Below are 16,826 nucleotides of genomic sequence, written 5' to 3' on the forward strand. Positions count from 1 at the left end.
AACTTATGCATCCAAGGGTTAAAATAACAACCATGCTAATTCTAGTTTCTGCCAAATATGATCAAAATGTCATTTGGGATGTCATTTACCCCCCAAAAAATGAAATATATATTCACAGGAATAAACAAATATCTGCATTTCCTTACTCATTTTTTGCGTTTAGAGAATGCAATGAAAATATATATTTATTCAATATTGTTTATTTATGTACGTGTTTATTCTAAATGCATTTTAAATGAAAAAATGTTAGCACCCGTTTTTACACATCGGAGAGCACAGAAAGACATGTGGTTAGATTTTTACTCATGAACAGTAGTTAATAATAAAAATGAAAAATATCTAGTGTTGGCTTGGATTATTTGCAATGAAAAAAAACTGCTGTCATTTCTTATATTATATCATTACGTACATAATTACAGCAATACGTATGACGAAGAACCAAGTACCCTATTTTTCCCACTTTAAGGCGCACCAGAATATAAGATGCACCACAAATAAAATAGTCTTTTGTCACATTTTTCATGTACAGTACAAGATGCACTGAACATATAAGGCGCATGGAATTAAGAGTACAAGAAGAGCTACCAAATACTTGTAAAAACGTTGAGCACTTACGATACATATTAATGAGTAAAAATAGATTGATAATGACATCAAAATGAACGCCTTTTCCTATTTTATCCGTATCATCATTAGTTTAATGCAGGTGGCGGGAACCTTTTTGACCCAAAGTGCCACAAAATCAAAAATATTGTTGTTTTTTTTTCATGAGAGAGCTTTATATTTTAAGACAATATTCAACAAAACTGCCAAACCCGTTCTCCAGACAAAAGCTAATTCTTCAGCGCATTTAATTTCACTGTGTGGTGTTTGACGGTTTCATTATATCTATGAAATAGTAATAATGCCAGAGCCTGTGTCCCATTTTAAAGTAAATATACCACATAAAATTAGACTCCCTCACAGTTACTTAAAGGTGTTGAGGCTTATTTTGTCATTTTACTCCTAAATGATCGTTTCAAAACAAATTTCTATTGTAAAAATGTCATAAAATACTGAAAACCAGGAAACCAACGTATTTGCATTCAGTGCAGACGGCGCTGGGCAAAGGAGAAAGAGTGCTCACATCTTGTAATGTGTACTGTATAGCTCTAGGTGCTTTGCTAGACGCTTCTGGGTAAAACATTTGGACCAACCAATTGGGAATGAGAATTGTCTCGGCTTCGCATATGTGACAGTCAGCTCATCCTCGATACATATAATAAGAATTGCAAAAGTCCTATTTTATCTCTGAGCCATATGTACTCATGAAAAGAGCCAAATATGGATCCCTGGTCCAATCGTTAGCTTTTTACATGCTCACATCTGCAACCTAGTTTCAATTCTTGTTGCAAAAAAGGTCTCACTTTCTGCCCAATTTGGGGTTTTTATAAACTCATTATAGATACTTTTATAAAATATGGTATTTTTCTTTACGATTCCACACTCGATTAGAAATCCTTGAATAATTATGACAAATTCCACAATCCCTTCGGTTTTGTTTCAGCAGATGGCTTTTATGACAGAGTTCAGGTTCTGTAGTGGGCGTGGCCACTGGGGCGGAGCAACGCCCTCTTCCTGCCCGGAGGTGGACCTTGAAGTCATCGAGGAATATCTGCAGGAGCATTCGTTGGAGGTGCAACCTGCATACATCTCTCCTCCCTCCAATGTGTTGCATTATGTTCACTCCCACCAAGGCGCCAGGATCATCGGTGAGCACTGCTCTGCCTATAAACAGTAATCCCACGTTTTTCACGGGCGTTGCGTTACAAAAGAAACCCCATGGTAGTCAAAGGTCGCATTAGGTTAAAAATGTGCCCAGTTGGCTGTTCCCGGAAACATATACGTTTTTAAACATAGATAGATAGATAGATAGATAGATAGATAGATAGATAGATAGATAGATAGATAGATAGATAGATAGATAGATAGATAGATAGATAGATAGATAGATAGATAGATAGATAGATAGATAGATAGATAGATAGATAGATAGATAGATAGATAGATAGATAGATAGATAGATAGATAGATAGATAGATAGATAGATAGATAGATAGATAGATAGATAAATTGATACTTTATGTTTCTAAATAGATTTTACATATCCATCTATATATATATTATATATAATATATACAGTGGCTTGCGAAACTATTTTCCCCCCTTGAACTTTGTGACCTTTTGCCACATTTCAGATATAAAACTGTAATTTCTTGTGAAGCATCAACAAGAAGTGGGACACAATCATGAAGTGGAACACACTTTATTGGATATTTTAAACTTTTTTAACAAATAAACACGAAAAAGTGGGTGTACAAAATTATTTAGCCCCATTTTGAGTGTATATCAGCTTGAGGAGGGCAGAAAAGCCATTCTCTAAAAATAATGGCCCCTGCAGGCACCATGAGGGAATGCAGGCTCTGTGTGGGGAGGTTTGTGGTGGCTGGGATTGAACTCATGATTCTTGAACTGAGTGCCTTCATGTTAACCACCAAACTATTGTCCCACCACCACCCAGAAAAAAAATGACATAGAATGACAACGAAATTTGGACCATACATGCTGGAGTCAGAAATTGCTTTCCCAACTTGGAAAGCATCTAAGGTTCGTGTAATTATTGGAGATCTGTTGATAAAGGTTCATAGAGTTTTTTAAAAATTGGACTGTCTAAAAACAATAAATTTGAGCAGACGTCTCTCAGACTGAAACAGTCAAAAAGCCATCATCTAATAATAAAAATAAGGAAATATTCTGAATTTTCTTTATTTATTGGGGATTTGGTGAAATTGTTTTTAACTTTTTGACTCATGCGAAGTTTTTTAAAAGTGTGACAGGCAATCTAAACGGCATTTTTGAGCGTCTCTCCGTCTGAAACACCTTAAAAAAGCCATAATCTAATAATGACACCAATATATATATATATATAATATATATATATATATATATATATATATATATATATATATATATATATATATATAGGGTGTCCCCTGCCCACTGCCTGAAGATAGCTAGGATTTTTGGTTTGAACAAATTTATTGACACTAAAAACAGAAAACAATCATGACAATCTCAACAGCAATTAAGCACATTCACAATATTATATTCCAATATTACGTCTTTAACAGCAAACACAAAGTGAGGTTTGAACAAACCTTCTCGAAAATCAAACATATTCACAATTTCATTATATAACATCTTTGTTAGTGTCAATAGATCCGTCCAGGCCAAAGTCGATTGTCCTCGGTCTGAACAAATCCACCGACACCAACAGCAGCAAAACACAGCCATCAAGCATATTCACAATTTTTTAATATTTGACAATATGACGTGACGATATGACGTTTTAACATTTTTTCCTGACATTTTCAACATCAATTAAACAATTTCAGAGTTATTTTCTTTTAACAGTAGTTAACCAGCGTGTAAAAGGCAATACTATTGTGCAAGGGCATAGCTCTGCCATCCCACCCTCCCAAGCAGCATTCTTCCAGTCCTCTGTGTGGGTCCTTTCCCTTCTGCGTGGGTCCTCTCCCTTCTGGGTTCCACAACCCAGGCCGTTGCTGCCGGGACTCCCACAGTGTAGCTCCGGCTCCCCCATCCGGGTGGGTGCAGACGAGTCTTCTTTATGGCTGCGTCCTAGGCCCGCCGCTCGCAGATTGTATGGTATCTGCAGCCATTTGGAGCACAGCCACGGGGGGGATCTGCCTGCACCTCCATACCAGCAGGTTTCTGGAGGTCCAGATGGCGTCCTTGATGGCGGCGAGAGTGAGCCAGTCCCTGGCAAAGTCGTTCCGAGGCCTCCTCGACCGACTCACCCCGTAAAGCACGTACTGTGCATCAGGGACCTCTCCTGCTGGCAAGTCCGGGAACTTTCCTAGTTGTTCGGCCATTGTCCACAAGACATGGGCAGCGCTGCACTCACAAAGAAGGTGCCTCACCGACTCCTGGGCGCCACAGCCAGGTCGAGGGCACGTCGAAGTCGCTGACATTCCTCGGTGGTGCATTACAGCTCTGACTGGGAGAACTTCATGAGCCACCATCCATGACAAGTCTCGTAGTCTGTTTGGGAGGGCAGGATGATTGAGGTTGCTCCAAACCGTTGTGGATTCGCCAAACGCAAGCCCCCGCACAGGGCTTACTGTAGCTCGCTCTTGCACAATAGCAATAAGGGCCCTGTGGTTTTGTAAAGTATGACATTCTTGTGTTTCCAAATCAAACTTCTTCAAAAAATCCCGAATAAAGAGATGTGTTGGTGGCAAGTTAAACGAAACTGGAATCAAACGATTGTCTGGTACAAGCTTTAGCTTACGCAAATATGAGCCCATCCAAAAACGGGTCATTGCTTGACTTTTCGGGTTGTTGGGTGGGCCCACAGCGTTTTGGAAGTGGAGAGAGACATATTTGCTTCCCAGGAAAAGCTGGAGGTCAGGCACTCCTTTCCCCCCTTTTTCCTTTTTCTTTTTCATTGTATCTCTTTTTATCCTTTCCCACTTTGAGCCCCAGACAAAGCGAAAGATGGCTCGGTCCAGTTGTAACAGCACGTTTCTTTTAGGCATAAAAATTAAACTGATTGACAAAAGCATTGGGAGGATGATCGCTTTGATGATTAGGACCTTCCCCTCTATTGTCAGTTTTCTTAGTGACCAAAAAACAAGTTTTTGCTTAACTTTCCTTGTCACGTCATCCCAGTTGGTCTCGCCTCCTCCATCCGCATTGAATTTTATCCCTAGGATTTTCTGGTCTGTCTTTAACACCGTCAGCGGGAGTCCTGCCTTTTCTGTCTCTTTCCACATTCCATAAAACTTCACTTGTGATTTTTCTCTATTTAGCCTTGACCCAGACGCCCTCCCAAACAGGTCAGTCAAGTCAAGGGCTCTTTCAACAGATGCGCGGTCAGTACACAAAATATTAAAATCATCCATGTACAAAACACACTTGGTAATTTGTCCCCCACTTCCTGGGATATTGATGCCTTCGACAAATCTATCTTTTCTTAACATTTGTGCCAAAGGTTCAATGCAAAGAACATAGAGAAGGGGAGACATAGGGCAACCTTGACGTACACCGCAGTTGATCTCGATTGCTTCCGATAAATTCCCGTTAATCATGAATTTGCTGTAGATGTCTCGGTATAGCAGTCCTACCCACTTGATGTATTTTTGGGGAAAACCACATTTTTGCAATACCCTGAAGAGGTATTGGTGCGAGACTCGATCAAAGGCTTTTTCAAAGTCTAGGTTTAGGACCGCTAGTCGCATGTTTCTGTCTCTTGCATAACAAATGGTGTCACGGATCAGCATGAGACTGTCGCTGATCTTCCTTCCCACAATGGCACAGGTTTGGTCTGGATCAACCAAGTCTCCCAAGACAACAGACATTCGTGTTGCTAGAAGCTTGCTGAAAATTTTACAGTCCACGTTTAAAAGCGTTATGGGTCGCCAGTTTTTTAAGTCAATTTTGTCTCCTTTTTTGTGCAATAGAGTAACTATCCCTATTCTGAAACTGTCTGGCATATGGTCTCGACTGGAAAATTCGTTAAAAACAGTTAACAGATCTGGTGCTAAAATATCCCAAAAAGTCCGGTAAAATTCGAGGTTGAGTCCGTCCTCCCCGGGTGATTTGCCTTTTTTCATAGTCTTTATGCAATCATTCAGTTGGTCTTGGGTAAAGTCCGATGTTAAAAAGGGGTCTTGACGCACTGATCTTGAAATATGATCTAATACATGCCCCATTTCATTCTCATATGTTTCTTTCTTTTCAAATAATTTTTTGTAGTAGTCTTCGACCAATCTGGTTATTTCACTACTTTCCTTTGTTATTTGCCCGTTTTTGTTTTGAAGTTTAAAAATCCCCTCATTTTTGCCCATAATTTTTTTAAAAAAGTAGCGTGTACATTTTTCCCCTTCTTCTATTTCTCTTTCTCTGCTTCTTATTATGATGCCTTTGCTCTTTATTTCCGCCAAAGCGTTTAGTTCTTGTTTGGTCTCTTTGATTTCATCATTAAAGTCCATCCCCTTTTCTGTTAGGATGAAATAGCGTTGGAGTCTTCTTTGTTGTCCCGACATGCGTTTCATCTCTTTAAGTTTCTTGTTTTTCCCTGCATTTTTAAAAAAGGTCTGTGTTCGTTTCTTTGTCATTTCCCACCATTGTGCTCGTGAATCATACGAGTCTTGAAGGGTCTGCCAGTCTTTGTACAGCTCCCTGTATTGTGCGGCTAGAGCCTCATCCTCCAGCAGGGAGCAGTTTAACTTCCACAAACCCTTCCCAACAGTCATACCTGAAGGAAATGAGAAAGAGCAGGACAGTAGCAAGTGATCCGAAAAAAAAACTGGAATTAATCTTGCATCACTCTGTGCTAAACCCCTCGTAAATATGTAGTCTATTCGAGAGGCTCTGGCATTGTCACTACTGAACCAGGTGAAGCCCTCCTCTCCTGGATGTATGGATTTGAAACAGTCCACCAGTTTAAATGTCCGGCACATGTCTTGTAATAAAGTTGATGTTTTATCTACTTTAAACTCCTCATCATTCCTCTTTCTATCCTTCCTACTTAGGATGCAATTAAAATCTCCTCCCACGATTAGTGGTTGATGGCCTAGCATATGCGACTGGATGTCCTCTAAAAGTTCGTACCTGAGTTGTCTGTCGGCATGGCCGTATATGTTAATGAGGTTAAAATCATTCCCTATATAAGAAAGTCTTGCTAAGATTGCGCGTCCGTCTCTCATCACAATACTCCCCTTTATGATGAGTTGAGGGTTGTTCATCAAAATGGCTACCCCATCGTTACGGTTTTCATTCGAGCCACTCCATAATGACGGATATGGCCAAATCTCTTCCCACTGTTTATAATTTTTTAGAAAGGGGATGTAGCATTCCTGTAGTAAAAACACATCTGTTCTGATAGTTTTTAAGAACGATAAAACACTGTGAGCCTTAACCTTTGATCTCACACTTCTCACATTGATAGTAGAGAATGTAATGTTCATAATTGTTGTTAAAGTATTTAAACTAGTTAGACAAAACCGGGGGATCTGAGTCCATTCTTTGGTGATCATGGAGAGTGTCACCTGTGTCAGACACATCGCTTAAGAGTAGTACCTCATTTTGAGACTCACCGGGGAAAACTCTGGGACCCTCTGACTCTCTGTCTGTGGTTCCAGGTCTTCCCCTTTTTCTGGGTTAGGGGGTGAGCCAGAGGACCTATCAAGGGGTCTCTTACTTCCTTGCCCACAAAGGGTCAGATTTTTTCCCTCCCCGACTTCCTCCGTCTCAACTTCATACAGTTCCCTTGTGGGCTTATTCACCGGCAATCGGCTTTCTTCTAAATCTCTTATCTTTGTTTCTGGTTTTTTCACCACTCCCAATTTTGTCTTACTTTTACTCCTCTTTCCAGTGCCCGTATGGGTTTTTGGAGAGTCTTTCGCCTTTTCGATTTGTTTGTCTTCTCCAAATCCCGGCAATGGCGTAGCAAACAAATTTGCTAATTTGAACTCTCTTCCAGGCCCTTCCTGATTAATATGTGTTTTCGGAGTGGCAGTTGCTTTTTCTATTCGTTTGTCATGTCCAAATTCAGGTATTTTATGAGAAATCGAATTAGAATTTCCAGGTTCTTCCTGTTTCAATTTTGATTCTCTGGTCTCTGCTCCAGGGGTTTTGGTAGGTACATCTGTTTTTTCAATTTGTTTGTCTTGTCCAATTTCTTTGTGCATTTCTTGATCAATTTCATTGGGTATTTCCATAACTTTATTCATTTCCTGTTCATCTTCATTGGGTATTTCTATAACTTCATTAATTTCTTGTTCATTTTCATTTTGTATTTCCATGACTTTATTAATTTAATTGTCTTTGTTATCTTTATTCACTTCATTGTCTTTGTGACATTTATTCATTTCATTATCTATGTTGTCTGACATAATTTCATTGTCTTTGTTGTCTTTGTTAACTGCCTTCCTAGCTTTCAATTTGTTAGCAAACGAATTCGGGCAGTTTCTAAAGAGGTGATTCGTTTCTCCACAGAGATTGCATTTTCTGCTATTGATACATTCCTCAAAGGAATGTCCAATTGTTCTGCACTTTCCACAAAAAATTCGATCACATACCTCAGCCAGATGCCCATGCTCACCACATTTGCGACAGAGTTTCGGTTGCCCTTGATAGTGGATAAAGCCACGGTTTTCCCCCAGGAGTATAGTCGACGGAATTTGTTTCAGTCCCTAAAAGCCCTGAGGATCTTGCCGTAGTTGGACTGGTACCCTCCAGGCACCAGTCCAATAGCCTTTCTCACACCTCACCTTCATAGCCTGGCCTTTTACTGAGCAGTATCTACTCAACCAATAACAGACGTCATCAGCACTGATTATTTCACTAAACATTCTAACAACGACAATCTTGTTAGCATTATCAGTCAGCTTCTCCACTGTAAATCCTGAAAACTGGGACCTCACTCCCTCAAAGCGATTCCAAAACTCTTGATAAAGAGCTGCCGTTTCAAAACTCACATCAAAGCCTTTGCCAGAAGTCATTTTTATGACAGCATGTACCTCCTCCTTTTTAAACTTCAGAATCTTTTCAACAAACTTGTTAATAACATCCGTCCTTGACATTCCCTCCGAAATTGCCACAACATCTTTGAGCAAGAATCTCACGCAGTTACGTCTCCGCCCGCCGGTATAATGCCCGGCCATGGCAGGACTCGGCTGCTTTACTTCTAACTATGTTAAAATGGTTAGAATTGTAAAATTAATAATTAACAATACTCTTAAAACCGACGCCAATGACAGTATAAATGCATAGAACGAGCAGTGCTAACCTGATGCGTCCACCCGTGAATTTCACAATTACGGTACGCTTTATGGGCTCCAGCACCCCCGCGACCCTACTGACGATAAGCGGTGCAGATAATGGATATATATATATATATATATATATATATATATATATATATAAACCAAGATTGTTCAACATCATGGTTTAGGGCAGGGGTCGGGAACCTATGGCTCGCGAGCCATATATGGCTCTTTCTACGAGTATCTGTGGCTCAGAGACAGATTTGATTGCATGCAAAATTTCTCCATCTTGTCCAAAACTTGATTCGTCTATCCTGTTAAGTTACACGCAAAGCCAAACCGAAACTTACTGTCAAATGATTACTTCGCAGTATATATATGGCACGTTTTTCACTACAATTTACAGTCAAGGTGTCACACAAAAAATGGGGAAAAAAAACTCGTTTTAGCTGTACAACGCTAAAGAATCCTTTATATAAAAGTTCACTATGTAATCTGTGTTCAGTGTTCAGATACCTTATGATGAATCCACAGAACTGTAAATACGCCAAAACACCGGAAGAGAACTTAGTCATTTGATTGGGTGAGTGGGAGGGATAGGTGGAGCTATGCAAAAAGTACAAGCACTCCTTCCCATCTCTCGCCAAAGGTAAGCACATAAGGCTCCCTATTCTCAGAATGTTGTGACGTTTTTACAAAATAAATGCTTGCATCTGGTTTTGAAACCAATATGTATGATAAAAAAGGGTCAAAAGGAGTTTAACCGATCTTGAGTCATTGCAAGAAAGAGACAAGTTTAAAGTGGTATGTTTGTTGATTTTGGGACAGGGGCTCTGGCATTATTCTCTTTTCATAATTTTTATCAAATCATCAAAAATAAATGTGCTGAAGACTAAGCTTTTGTCTGGGGCGCGGGTTTAGCAATTTAGTAAATTTGTCTCATAATATATGGTGTGGCTCTTTCCCAAAATAAAATCAACATTTTTTGCTTTTATGGCTCTTTGAGTCAAAAAGGTTCCCGACCCCTGGTTTAGGGGAAGGATACAAAAAGATATCTCAGGGATTTCAACTGTCAGTTTTCAATATGAGGAACATAGTGAATAAATGGAAGAACACAGGCACAGTTCTCGTTAAGGCCCGAAGTGGCAGGCCAAGAAAAATCTCAGCTAAGCAGAGGCGAAGAAAGTAGAACAGTCAAACTCAACCCACAGACAAGCTCGAAAGACCTACAACATGATCTTGCTGCAGATGTGTCACTGCGCATCGTTCAACTATTCAGCGCACTTTGCACAAGGAGATGCTGTATGGGACAGTAATGCGGAAGAAGCCTTTTCTGCTCACATGCCACAAACAGGGTCGCTTGAGGTATGCTACAAAACATTTGGACAAGCCAACTTCATTTTGGAATAAGATGCTGTGGACTGATGAAAATAAAATGAGTTATTTGGACATAACAAGAGGCAGTATGCACGGCGGAAGAAGAACACAGCATTCCAAGACAAACACTTGCTACACACACAGTGAAATCTGGTGGTGGTTCCATCATGCTGTGGGGCTGTGTGGCCAGTGCAGGTACTGAGAATCTTGTTAAAGTTGAAGGTCGCATGGATTCCAGTCAGTATCGGCAGATTCTTGAGAACAATTTACTAGAATCAGTGGCAAAGCTGAAGTTGTGCCGGGGCTGGATACTTCAACAAGACAAAGACCCCAAACACTGCCAAATTCTACTAAGGCATTCATGCAGAGGAACAAGTACAATGCTCTGGAATGGCTATCTCAGTCCCCAGGCCTGAATATTATTGAAAATCTGTGGTGTGATTTAAAGCGGGCTGTCCATGGTCGGAAACCATCCAACCTGACTGAAGTGGAGATGTTTTGTAAAGAAAAATGGTCAAAAATACCTTCAACTAGAATCCGGACCCTCATTGGAAGCTATAAGAAGTGTTTGGAGGCTATTTTTTCTGCAAAAGGAAGATCTACTATACAGTATATTGATGGAATTTTTCTGTTGGGGTGCCCGAATGTATGCACCTACCTACTTTTGTTTAAGCAATTATTGCAAACTTTCTGTAAATCATATGAGCTTCATTTAACTTCTCTGATATGCCTGTGTTGGTCTGGTATTTGATATATTTAACTGAAATTGCTGATCCGAACAACCAACAATTGATAAAGGAAAATCTTGAAAATTATCAGGGGTGCCGAAACTTTCGCATTTGACTGTGTATATATGCAGCCAAAAAATCAAAAAGACCTACCATATCCATCTATATTTACAGAAAATGTTAACGGTGGGGTGTCCTTAAAAAGTTTAAAATTAAGTATTTTCATGTGTTGAAGTAATATTGGACCACTAGAGAGCACTGCTGTCTAATGGGATGGAAAACTACTGGTCAATGTGTAGCAGGTAGATGCCAGACAAACATGGCGGCAACTATTCCACGATGTAAAATAAGTATAAATTTATCGACCAATGATTTTTCTATAAAAATTATCATCATGTATTTTTGCCTGGTATTCAAATTAATGTTTTTTTTTCACCACTAGGAGGCACTAAATATTACAAACTGTCCCTTTATCAATGCCCAATTGAGTTCAAAGAACTGTTATATATTACTTTCCACCTCGCTTATCTGATTTCATCTTACTTTTAACTATGTGTTCCGGCCAAGGAGCACATTATGCTGGAGAAGAGGAGGTAGAGAGGACGGGTGGGAGAAAAGTGATTTTACTAGTATGGGGGTGGTTTTCTTTTATTCTAGGATGAAAATGGTGAAAGTAAGAAAATGAATGTTTCAGATACAGTACAAATGCCAACCCAAACCCCAAAAAGATGAAAAAGGGAGGGTTGATTCAAGCACCTCTAAGAGTTTCAGCTACTCACCCTTGCAACTAAAGGAGCTAAACAGCAGCTTCAATGGTTAGTTCAGCCAGAAGATGGTGTCAGCAAGTAGAATATACTGAAGTTAAGAACACCACCTTTAAGAACATTTGTGTCCTGTTTTTCTCCTACAAAGTTTATGTATCAAAGATTTTTGAAAAAGTGCTGGGGTGACACTAGGGAGCACCAAAAAGCCTTACAAGGCTCTAAAACAAGTTTAGGAGGTGGAGAAGTCCTTCTTCACTGATGCCCAATTTTTTTTAGAAAGAGGGCCAGATTTAGTAAGCTGAAAATGAATGAGGGCCGTTAATTTAGCCTGCTATTCTCTGAATATTCTTTAATAAATTCACCCTCTGTGAAAAGTTCGCTGTGCTTGGTGATCAGCGTGGTGCCTTGTTAGCTCACCTTTGTAGCATTTTCATTTGACTTGCTAGGTTTCGTAAAAAAGCGCTGCTGTGCTGTTAAAACAGCTTCCAGCTGCTTCACCTTTTCACAGCGTTAGTTTCCAGTTAGCCTTCTGTAATCAGCATGTTCCGTCTGGCAGTGCCTTTTGATATTATGTTCTTTGAAAACAACCACAGTCTCTTGGCAAATTTGGCAAACGCAGTTGTTCCGGATTTCAGGATAAAAAATACTCCCAATTTCCACTTGTCCTGAAGGCAACCCTCACAGTCAACTTTCCTTTTTTTATTTACATTCGCCATGTCGGAAATAGGATGGGCTAAGATTCTCACAGAAAGTCAAGGACAAGGTGGGCAAATGGCCACTGCCTTCATCTGGTGAAATGGTGATTTTTATTTATTTTTTCTGTACACACATTTCTGGCAGGCCACATATTATTAATTTTATGACAGGCCGTAACTGGCCACTGGGTTGGACTTTGGATATGCCTGTCCTACTTTGTTGGTCGATGGAAAGTATCTGCCAATGCCTTTTGGCCTGGGCCGCTGGTGCTTTTGTGGGTCCAAGAACGTTTTGTTAACATGATGACTTTCAGTGAATCTTTCAGATTGAAAATTTGCACGAACGGAATAAAGGTTTTTCAAGCTATTTTACGTAAGTGTACAACTCAGACCGCTCTGTCACTGACTCATTGACGCGCAGGCAGAAAAAGGTTGGGGCGACTGTTTAGCCAATCAAAAGGTAGAACACAGTGCACTATAAAAATACGCAGAACAGCAAAGAATACATCGCAAAACAGCTAAGAATTACTGTAAGTCATTTGATATTTTTTGAGTTTGAGTTTTCAATTTTACCTCACCGCAGAGAATACCTGGTCAGGTCAGCACGCATACGAGTGGTACTGTGGCGTTCCAATGAAGGAATACGAGGGAGAAAGTCCGCCTTCAGCCTTGGTGTGTCCCCATGTGCACCATTGGGTAAGGTCAAAATTTGGCAATTTGACTTAAAAGCGTGTTTATCCTGCGGGCTTCTTTAGTGTGTCTTCTTCTTCAAATGCACACTCTCATTTACATTATAAGCTACGACCTCTAGTGTTGATTTTTTACTCACTGTCACCTTGAATTACACATCTCCACCAGGATACTGCTCATTCAGACGAGGCGACCGTATGCATGGACTCAGACTCCCAGTCTACCTGCTCCCAGTACCACGAATACCACAATGCCCCTTCCCCCAGTTCCGATAGTGAAAACAGACCCAACCAAAACCTCTCAGGTTTTCCTCTACTCTCAGGTAACCACGTTTTTCATCCCTACAAAATACCCATTGTACCGTGATATCTACATGCTGCTTAATTCGTTCCAAGACCGGGCCCGCATCTCAAATTGCTCATATAACGAGCAAATGTTTGCGGAATGAAATAATTTAAAACTGATTAATCCTTTACAGGTAGGGCTACACAATTGACTGAGATCTAATTGATTTTGCGATTTGACATAGTGCGATTGTGCAGCCGCAAGACAGTTTTTTTGCAAATATTTATAATTCCGCGTTTGTTATTTAAGTTATTCAGCCAACCAGAATAGTCACAGTTCAGGTTTAAACGTCACCGGCCAATCATAGGCAAGGTTAAACAGCACTAGTCAATAAAGGCGAGGCAAAGTTTGCAAGCAGTGTGTGTGCGATTTGTGATCGGCTCGTGTAATCTGTGAGTAAATCTGTGTGTTGTGCCTTATTCAGACTCCCTGCAGAATCTCACTAACCTGCACGGGAGCGCACCCTCGGTTATTTTTCGGTTATTCCAGTAGTCAACAGAAGGAGTGCTAGTCTACAACCTTCTTGAGCCACTAATGCCGACCATGTAGCTCACCAATGCCATTACCCATGAAAAGAAAGACCTTAAGCTACTGAAGTAAAGCCTTTTAGATCTTATTTAAAAAGCAGCTAATTTAGCATTGAAAAGAATATTATTACGTGGAAGTCGTTTTATGTTTATTTTGGACATTCTGGGGTTCTCACGTCTAGAGCAGGTATGTCGAATTAATTTAAGTTTGGGGGCCGCATGGTAGAAAAAAAATAACAGGGGGCAGACTAGTACATTAAAGAGAAAGAGGGGGACAAAGAGAGAAAGGGAGAGCAAACAGAGAAATAGAGAGAAAGAAGGACATAAAGAAAGACAGAGAAAGACAGAGGGAAAGATAGATAGATAAAAGAGAAGGAGAGAAAGACAGATACAGATAGGAGACATATTTGACAACTATTGTCCAGATAAGGGGTCTCAAACTCACAGCCCCGGGGCCAATTGCGGCCCTCAGAGACATAGTTTGAGGCTCACGCCTTATTATGAGACTTAAAGACACAGTACTATTTGACCACTATATGTTGCTGTATTCAGTTGTGCAACCAAAAACAAGGGCTACAAAATCACAAGGGAGGGTGCAGACTACAGAGACCCAGTGACCAAACTGCAAAATTTTTGTACACATATTTTTGCCCAGCCTTTTGAGAAGAAAAAAGAAAAAAAGGGAAGGTACTACAACAGAAAGATTGAAGGAAGGAAAAATGGAAGGGAAGAAGAAAGGAAAAAAAGATAAGAGAAAAAAGAAAGAGAAAAGGAAAATAAAACAGAAAGAAAAGAAACAAAGAAGATAGTTTCAAATCTTATATTGGACAGATAATTTTGTTACAAAACAGTGTAGAGCCCGTTGAGACTTCTTGTGATAAAGGGCTATTCAAATAAACATAACTTGACTTGAACTTATATCTGAACTTTTTGGGTAAAACCCGATTTGGCCAAACCTCAACTAGACCTTAGCTCTGCAGGCCCCCTAGTCAATTGAGTTTGAGAGCCTATGGTCAAAAGTAACTTGTACATAGATGTATGACTATTTTTTTTCACGGTGGCTGAGTAACGACTTATTCCACTACAGGAAAGCGAAAAGAGCGATTGTTCCAGTTCCTGTTCGAGATGCTGCAGACGCCGTCCATGCGGAGTTGCATCTGGTGGATACAGTCCTCGTCAGGCACTTTCCAATTCTCCTCGCAGAACAAAGAACGTTTGGCAGAGATGTGGGGCCGGCGCAAAGGCAACCGCAAGACCATGACCTACCAGAAAATGGCACGGGCCTTGAGAAATTACGCTCACACGGGAGAAATCCAGAAAGTCAAACGAAAACTCACGTATCGCTTCGACGAGAAGACGCTCAGAGGCTTACGAGGGGACAACGTTTAGCGAGAAAATTCTGAAAGATTTGAATACTGAGTATTTGGGTGACGCAATCAAGTGTCGTGTAAATTTGAAAGGTTAATGGTGTTCTACATTATAAGTAGAGCATTTTAATCTGATTTGAGGCTTTTGTTGTGAACAGGAGTCACCAACCTGTTTGTAGCTAAGAGCAACTTTTTTGTTACTGATTTGTACCAAGGGCCACCAGCTTGTATCTATAAAGCAGGGGTGTCAAACTCATTTTAACTCGGGGGCCACACAATAGAACTAACATTCTGTCAGGGGCCGGACTAGTAAATTAAAGAGAAAGAAAAAAGAGAGATAAAGAAATAAGAGAAAGAGGGAGGGAAAAGGAGAGAGGGCGGGACAAAGAAAGAAAAAGAGAGAGGGAGAGAAAGGGAGAAACAAAAGATAAAAAGTCGTGAGAGAGGGGTAAAAGGAAGGGAGAGGAAGGAAGAAATCCAAAGAGAAATAGAAAGACAGAAGGAGAGAAAAGAGAAAAGAAAGTGCGAAGGGTATAAAGAGAGAAAGAGAAAAGCGAGAAAAGGAAAAAAGGAAGTTAGAGCAAAAGAGGTTAAAAGACACAGAGAGAGAAAGAGACAAAGAGCAACAAAGGAAGAGAAAAAGAGAGACACAGAGAGTGAAAGAAACAGAGACAGAGTGGGAGAAAAGGGGTGGAAAAGAAAGAGAGAAAGAGAGAGAGGGAGAGAGAGAGAGAGAGAGAGAGAGAGAGAGAGAGAGAGAGAGAGAGAGAGAGAGAGAGAGAGAGAGAGAGAGAGAGAGAGAGAGAGAGAGAGAGAGAGAGAGAGAGAGAGAAATAAATAAATACAAGTACAGTGTCTTTGTGAGAAGCACCTGGCTTTGGCAACATCAAGTTGACATATTTCAACCTGCAGCTTGTTTTTCTCTTGCGCTTCTCTGAGATCAGGGTTGAATCTGGCCCGGGGGCCGCCTGTTTGGCACCTGTGCTCTTAAGATACGTATCCTCTCATGGGAATAACCAGCCCGTTTTGGGGGGGTTCTCAAGCACCGGATAAGGCTTCATGCTGTTGTCCCAGCTGTTTTCCAGCTAAGATGGCCATGCTACACTCATATGCAGGCATGTGATTGCAAAAAAAAAAAAAAAAAAAGAAGAAAAAAAAAATCAGGCCGAAATAAAAACCTGCTATCTCTGTGTGTTCAAACTTAGATTAATCAATGTTATTAGCACATGCAGTGATTATTTAAGTTGGGGACACAACTTCAGTGTTTCCTTTCAAAAGTACAAAAACCGTCCAGATTCTACAACGGCACTCAATTTATTTAGAGTCCGTCTTGGATTGGGATTTTAGGTACATTTTGCAGGGGTTTTAAGCAGTTAAGTAGAATTAAACAATTTTAACCAGCCAGACACTGCTGTTGCTCACAGCACCCCCAAAGCTCTGAACCTAAAACTGCCCCCGTATCCTCCTATTACTATGTTGGTATTGTGTTGCCTTTCTGT

At 40.3% G+C, this 16,826-nt stretch overlaps 1 protein-coding gene and 1 long non-coding RNA gene across 4 annotated transcripts in view; one reads left to right on the forward strand and one right to left on the reverse strand.

The window, feature by feature from the left end:
- The window catches only part of LOC148370437 (uncharacterized), a 75,541-nt gene that overhangs the window by 19,523 nt on the left and 39,192 nt on the right, over nucleotides 1–16,826 (reverse strand). The gene's annotated exons all lie outside the window — the stretch shown is intronic.
- Nucleotides 1,547–15,462, forward strand: LOC148370438 (uncharacterized). Its single transcript, XM_088332963.1, has 4 exons — nucleotides 1,547–1,751; nucleotides 12,982–13,094; nucleotides 13,257–13,410; nucleotides 15,048–15,462. The coding sequence occupies exons 1-4, from the start codon at nucleotides 1,550–1,552 to the stop codon at nucleotides 15,347–15,349; spliced, it is 771 nt and encodes a 256-aa protein (XP_088189089.1). The 5' UTR covers nucleotides 1,547–1,549; the 3' UTR covers nucleotides 15,350–15,462.

The sequence above is a fragment of the Urocampus carinirostris genome, chromosome 3, assembly GCF_059441175.1.
Source record: "Urocampus carinirostris isolate Australia breed hairy pipefish chromosome 3, RoL_Ucar_1.0, whole genome shotgun sequence".
In the NCBI taxonomy this organism is placed as follows: domain Eukaryota; kingdom Metazoa; phylum Chordata; class Actinopteri; order Syngnathiformes; family Syngnathidae; genus Urocampus; species Urocampus carinirostris.

Bases quoted from the DNA above. Each gene is read 5' to 3' on its own strand.
- LOC148370438 (XM_088332963.1), top strand. From the start codon at position 1,550: ATGGCTTTTATGACAGAGTTCAGGTTCTGTAGTGGGCGTGGCCACTGG. The intron at 13,095-13,256 runs GTAAGGTCAAAA...CATCTCCACCAG, and splicing joins GTCCCCATGTGCACCATTGG to GATACTGCTCATTCAGACGA. The intron at 13,411-15,047 runs GTAACCACGTTT...ATTCCACTACAG, and splicing joins AGGTTTTCCTCTACTCTCAG to GAAAGCGAAAAGAGCGATTG.